Source organism: Meleagris gallopavo, chromosome 1 (assembly GCF_905368555.1).
Source record: "Meleagris gallopavo chromosome 1, MGAL_WU_HG_1.1, whole genome shotgun sequence".
Taxonomy (NCBI): domain Eukaryota; kingdom Metazoa; phylum Chordata; class Aves; order Galliformes; family Phasianidae; genus Meleagris; species Meleagris gallopavo.
In genome coordinates, this window is record NC_139404.1 from 74,988,529 (window position 1) to 74,995,390 (window position 6,862).

The 6,862-nt window shown below is 44.5% G+C and overlaps 1 protein-coding gene across 1 annotated transcript in view; it reads left to right on the forward strand.

Moving 5' to 3' along the window:
• The window catches only part of LOC100542775 (alpha-2-macroglobulin-like protein 1), a 61,596-nt gene that overhangs the window by 47,128 nt on the left and 7,606 nt on the right, over window positions 1-6,862 (forward strand). The window contains exons 19-22 of the mRNA XM_085218150.1: window positions 1,899-2,189; window positions 2,324-2,450; window positions 2,717-2,838; window positions 3,323-3,446. Coding sequence (XP_085074276.1) covers window positions 1,899-2,189; window positions 2,324-2,450; window positions 2,717-2,838; window positions 3,323-3,446 — 664 coding nt within the window. The remainder of the gene's footprint in view (window positions 1-1,898; window positions 2,190-2,323; window positions 2,451-2,716; window positions 2,839-3,322; window positions 3,447-6,862) is intronic.

Genomic DNA, 6,862 nt, shown 5'->3' on the forward strand with positions numbered 1-6,862 from the left:
TGAAGAAGTTTATACTCAGCATCTGTATTGTCCTTTCTCCATGATGCTTCCAGGACTCCCCATGGACCAGGAAACAAATTAGTGTTTTCCAGACAGGAAGAGGGAGCAGAATGGTGGTGTGGGAAGCCATTTTCTGCTGAGCTTCAGGAGAAGGATAGGATAAGCTTTTGGGGACTTTTCTTCTCTGGACTTCATAATGTATTGTTTGATGTCTGGAGACTGGCATCTGCTTAGGCCAGATCCCTTCCCCCTGCCTCTGCCCTCTCTCACCTGCCATCTCCTTCCAGCTATATTCATCTTTTCACTCACTATCAGCAGATATTTCGTATGTGATTTGCCCACTAGACTAATCTGAGTAACCAAAGTTCTCTCAATTTGTCTATGCCTGGCAAAAGTGGATTCTTTAGAGGAAAGCAAATGTTTCTAATTGTTGGAGTGAAATAATATCGTAAGCTTTAATGAGGGATGTTTTTTTAATGGATGGGAGCAGCCACAGAGTACTCTGATGCTCTTAGAAGTTGTAATGTGAGCACAGGCCAAGTCTCTGCCACGTCTTTCTATTAGACTTCAAGATGTCAGTTTTTCATGGAAAGGTGAATGGCAAAATCTGTTTCCTTTGATAAGTTCTGCTTGTCTTGGACCACTCCTATTGCTCTTCTGGTTCCTGGTTCTCCATCCCTAGGCCAAGAAGAACAAAACTGCTGACAGCTGTAAAGCATTTTCACATCTGCAAAGGGCAAGTGCTAACTTAGAAAAGTGCTGAGTATGATAATGTTATCTTCCAGCCATATAGCCTACTGTCAAAAGTGTTCTGTTGACATAAGCATCTGAGGCAGCAGTCCCTGCCTTTTCTATGTGAGGTCCACATGAAATAGAGAAAAATCTAAAGAAAGGCATTATTTCCATCAGAAACAGTGAATGCCTATAGCAAGATATTCTAGGCTAGTCTGGGGACTTTGTAGTGGTCTGCAGGGAGAGTCTGCTAATAGATAGAAGGTAGTAGCAAGGCAGTCATGCACTGGGTATTAATTCAGAAGCTATTGGTGAAGGCACTTTGAAGTTAGATCAGTGAGGATGAAAGAGTGAAATGCCAAGGGGAGCTTACCTCACACAAGGGACTGCATGGGGGACAAAGCTGCCAAAATCAAACACCTGAAACAGATATTTTTAATACCTCTTCCCTCAGCTGCTCATGATGTACATATTTTGCTCTGAAAATAATGCCTCCAGCCTCCTGCTTATTTCCATGGAAATTGAAACAGACACAAAGAGCACCTTCACAGCATTTGATAGATCAAATTCTCTGTTACAAAATGCTATTTTCCAGCATAGCCACCACCATTAGCTCTGCATTTTTGCCAGCAATGAACAAGAGCCTGCATGCCACCCATAAAAATCTGCACCAGTAATACTGACCCATTGCTACTATTGCCGCTGATGAAACAAACCACCTACCTCCTCACTGTGCTCACATCCACTCTTTGGTCTCCACAAATGCTCAGCAAGTATCACTGAATGTCAGTGGGTGCATTTTTTTTCTGCACAGAGGAGATCTGTGATACGCCTTTGCTTCATATGCACTTCCATGTCAGATACCATTTTGCCAGACTGCCCCTCTGCTTGCCATCTATGGCAGCAAAATATAATGGAATATTGGTGGGAAAGTTCAGCCTCTACTGCCATACTACCAACATCTGCCTCTGACATTGTAGGCCACCATAATAAAGTAGGAAGCATTATTGTCACAACAGCCCTCCTCATATTGGCATGTCTGTTTCATCTGAATGATGTGTCCCATGGCTCTTTGCCTGTATTCCAAGGGCTACAAATTCAGCAGACGTTAGCTGTTAGACTGAGGTCAGGGAATGGAGTGTACTGGGGACAAGGGCATAGACTAGGTCATCTGTTGCTCCATACGACAAGATTCTATTAAATGCTTCTATTGCTGTCTACTTCTCTTCAGTCCTAGTGGAAACCAGACTGTCACTGTCACTGTGCCTAACACTAACACAAGATGGAAAGCTGGGATGTTCTGCACAGGACGTAATGGCTTTGGACTAGCTTCAGCCTCCAGTCTGCTTGTTTTCAAGCCCTTTTTTGTGGAGCTCACACTTCCATCTTCTGTGATCCAGGGTGAGACCTTCATCTTGAAGGCCACAGTCTTCAACTACCTACAGCAATGTATGAAGGTTGGTGAGCCCTGACAGTCTTTGCAAGAAAAATGGGGTATGGTTAGATAAGACATGGCTGAAGCCCATGCCTTATTTTAGAAAATGTGTGACATTTGTCTTGTTACCTTCTGTCATCCCTGCTGCTCCGTCAGATCCAAATGACTATGGAGGAGTTCCCACATTTCCAGCTGAAGTCATGTGAGGGTTGTGTCTACAGCAGCTGCTTATGTGCTGGAGAAGTAAAGGCGTTTCTTTGGAGTGTCACAGCTAAGCGACTTGGTGAGGAGAAGAAGGAGGTGGGGCTGAGGAGTTGGGATGGAATGGGGCCAAGGTGAGGATGCTTTATAAGGGCTGAGTGAGGAGATTGTTATCCTAGGCTACTCACGTGCATTTCTCCGAAAGTCATGGTTACTCATATTTTAGTGCTAGGAGGTACAGAACTTCCTGTAAGTAGGGCTCTGATCAAAATTTTTGCTGCAAACAAGTGACTTCTGTTATATTAATGGGAAGCAATGTTTTCTGCACTAAATGTGTCTTATTTTCAGGGTTCATGAACATCACTCTCAGCACAGAGGCCATTGCCACCGAAGAGCTCTGTGGTAAAGAGATACCGTTTGTCCCAAACCAAGGACAGAAAGATACAATCACCAAACTCCTTTTAGTCCGGGTCAGACAACCTCTTCTGTTACTTAGACCTTAAAGTGAACTTTGTGCAATTCCTAGTTTGGTGCATTGTAATTCTAGGAGTTGTCCCTTGTTATTCAAGGTGTAAAATTAGAATCTAATGGCCTGAGCTGGGGCCTTGAAGTTTAGGAATTATATGGGTTTCCTCCATTTCATGCCAACTCCTGTTCTTCTCTTTATGGTCAGGTCTCTAAATACAAAATCTTAAGTATTTATACCCCTTTATGTTCTTTCTACTTTATTTTCTGCTGAATCTTGCAACATTTGTTTCACAGGCATTCACAAGTTAAAACATTCTGAAAATTTCTTATCTGAAATTAAAATGATTGACTATAATTTTTTTATTTTTTATTATTGATGATAAAAAGCAGAATCTCTGGCTTGGACCAAAATTTTGTCTGTGTCTATTTCTAATCCACTTTTTCTCTCCTATGTGCTCATTACTGCTATTATTAAATGCTCAACAGCCAGAGGGAGTGCTAGTAGAAAAGGCTCACAGCTCCATCCTGTGTCCCAGAAAAGGTAAAGAGATTGTTTTCTTTTACTCTGCTCACCTCACCATTCCTGGCAATCTCCTGGGTCTTTGCAGTTGTTGAAGTGTTTTTCTTTGTCAAACATGATCAAGGTACAGAAGCATACTCTAATTAAGTTGCCATCAGGAGCTTCCTGGATAAGAGTGAGAAGGGATGTCAAAGCTTTTAGCATTTACATTCCTGATACTAATATGACAGCCTGAGGACTTTTTTGCCTGCAGTAATTAGCATATTATAGAACAGAGTGAGGCTGGAAGGTGTGACTTTGGACTGCTGCTCCTGTTTTTGAATTTTATGGTGTATTCTGGGTGTATTTGTAGCTTTTTTTTTGTGACCACTAGGTGCACTAAGACATACTGGCTATTGATATATAGAATCATAGAATCCTTAGAGTTGGAAGGGACCTCTGAAGATCATCTAGTCCAATGCCCCCGCAATGAACAGGGACACCACAGCTAGATTAGGATACCCAGGGCATGATCCAGCCTCACCTTGAAGGTCTCCAGGGACAGGGCATCAACCACATCACTAGGTAACATGTTCAGTGCCTCACCACAAAATATTTTTTCCTTATATCTAACCTAAATCTGCCTTCTCAGAGCTTGAAGCCATTTCCCCTTGTTCAATCACCATAGACCCTGCTAAAGAGTCTGTCCCCTTCTTTTCTGTAGCTCCCCTTTAGATATTGAAAGGCTGCTATCAAGTCACCTCGCAGCTGCCTCTTCTCCAGGCTGAAGAGCCCCAGATCTCTCAGCCTGTCCTCATATGAGAGGTGTTCCGTCTGTGGATCTTTTTTGTGGCCCTTCTCTGGACCCACTCCAACAGGTCTATATCTCTCCTTTACTGAGGGCACCACATCTGGACACAGCACTCCAGGTGAGGCCTCACCAGTGCAGAGTAGAGGGGCAGGATCACCTCCCTCAACCTGCTGGCCATGCTTCTTTTGATGCAGCCCAAGATAAAGTTGGCTTTCTGGGCTGCAAGGGTACACAGTTGACACATGTCCAGCTTGACATCCACCAGTACCCCTAGGTTTTTTTGGCAGGGCTATGTTCATTCCTTTCATCTCCCAGTTTGTATTGGTAATGAGTGTTGCCTCGACCAAAGTGCAAGGTCTTGCATTTAGCTTTGTTGAACCTCATGAGGTTCACCTGGGCTCGCTGCTCAAGCCTATCTAGGTGTCTCTGAATGCCATTCCACCCTTCTGGTGTGTTGGCCACACCCCACAGCTTGGTGTCATCAGCAATCTTGTTGAGGATGCACTCGAGCCCACTGTCAATGTCACTGATGAAGATATTAAAGAGTATCAGTCCCAGAACTGACCTCTGGGGGACACCACTCAGCACCAATCTCCATCCAGACATTGAGTGATTGACCACCACTCTCTGGACTCAATGCTGCAGCCAGTTCTTCGTTCATTGAACAGTCCACCCATTAAATCCATATCTTTGCAATTTGAAGAGCAGGATATTGTAGGGTACCATATGAAAAGCCTTACTGAAGTCAAGATAGATTACATCAGTGACTCTTCCCTTGTCCATTGATGCAGTGACACCATCATAGAAGGCCACTAGGTTAGCTAAGCAGGATTTGCCCTTGGTGAAGCCGTGCTGGTTCTCCCATATCACCTTCTTGCCTTCCGTGAGCCTTAGCATAGCTTCCAGGAGGATCTGCTCCATACTCTTCCCTGGCACAGAGGTGAGACTGACAAGTTGGTAGTTCCCGGGGTCATCTTTTTTACCCATTTCTTTGGTATGGTAAAATTGGTATGATATTTCCTTTCTTTTTTGTCACCAGGAACTTCGGCTGATTGCTATGATTTTTCAAATATCATAGAGAGTAGCTTGGCAACCACATGAGCCAATTTCTAAGGGACTCTTGGATGTACCTTATTGGGATCCATAGACTTGTGGATGTTCAGGTTCCTCACGTGGTCACAAACCCGATCTTCGCTTACATTGGAAGGGATGTTACATCCCCGACCCCCTCCTACCAAACCAAATATTTGAGAGCTGTGCAGAGAGCAGTTATCAGGGAAGACCAAAGCAAAAAAATTGTTAAGTATCTCAGCCTTCTCCTTGTCTGTTGTTACTAGCCTACCTATGTCACTCACTAGGGGGGGCTACACCCTCCTGGACTTTCCTTTTCTGGTTGAGGTACCTGTAGAAACCTTTCTTGTTCTTCTTGGCATCCCTAGCCAAGTTCAGTTTAAGCAGGGCCTTGACTTTCCTGACCCCATCCCTACATAGTCTTGCAGTTTCCTTATCTTCTTCCCATGATACCTGTCCCTGTTTCCTCTGCCTGTACATTTTCTTGATCTTCAGTTTGACCAACAGGTCCTGGTTTAACCAGTCTCTTGCCTTCCTTTCCTGATTTGCTATACCTGGGGATGGAGAGCTCTTGAGCCCTGAAGAAAGTCTCCTTAAAGATGTGCCAGCTTTGCTCTGCACCCTTACAGGGTGTTTTGTTGGCTAACTCCCGGAAGAGCTGGAATTTAGCTTTCCTTAAGTTTAGCTTCCTAATTTTACTCTTCACCTGTCTCGTGTCCCTCTGAAGTGTGAACTCAACCATCAAATGGTCACCACAGCCCAAGCAGCCTCCAATCCTGATGCCATCAATCAGTTCATTTACCGTGAGCACCAGGTCCAGTATTGCATCCCCCCTTGTGAAGCTGTCAACTACTTGACTCAGGAAATTATCCTCAGTGCACTCCAGGAGCCTCCTGGATTGCCTACAGCTCAATTTGCTACTTTTTTAGCAGATGTCTGAGTGGTTGAAGTCCCCCAGCAGGATGATGCTTGCAATTGCAATGCCTCCTTTAGCTGGAAGTAGAAGACCTCATCCATAGGGTCCACTTGGTTGGATGACCTGTAGTGAACACTGATCACAAGGCTCCCTTTTCTGCCTCAATCTCTAACTGGTGTCCAGGCTATAGATTTGCTCATGACTGCTCTTCACATTCTATTCCTTTCCTTGTGTAGATAGCAACATCTCCACCCCTCCTTCCTTGCCTGTCCCTTTTGAACTGCTTGTAGCCGGCAAAAGCCACTTTCCCGTGTGGGAAACATCTCACCCGGTTTTGGGGTTTACAACTATATCCTGTGTTTTTCAAAAAGCACAGGAGCTGGAAGCTCCTCCTGTTTGTTTCCAAAGCTGTGTGCAATGCTGTAGAGGGACTTTATCTGGGGAGCTGTCTTGTCACTTTCTTAAAGGGTAACTCCTTAATTATTTTTTGATACCTCGAATTTCCCCATTGCCTTTTCCTGTTGCCCCAAAAGTCCCTGTCCCAACAACATAGAGTTCTGTAAACATTGCATTGCTGCTAGCACCTCTCACTGCAGCAGGTACCTCAAGGCCCCTGCCAGCACCCCGTCTCTCTATTATAGTTATGCCTTTCCCCATCTTATCATGGAAAGGCTCACTATCCTCCCCAGCCCCCCTTTACCCCTAGTTTAAAACCCCCCTAACAAGCCC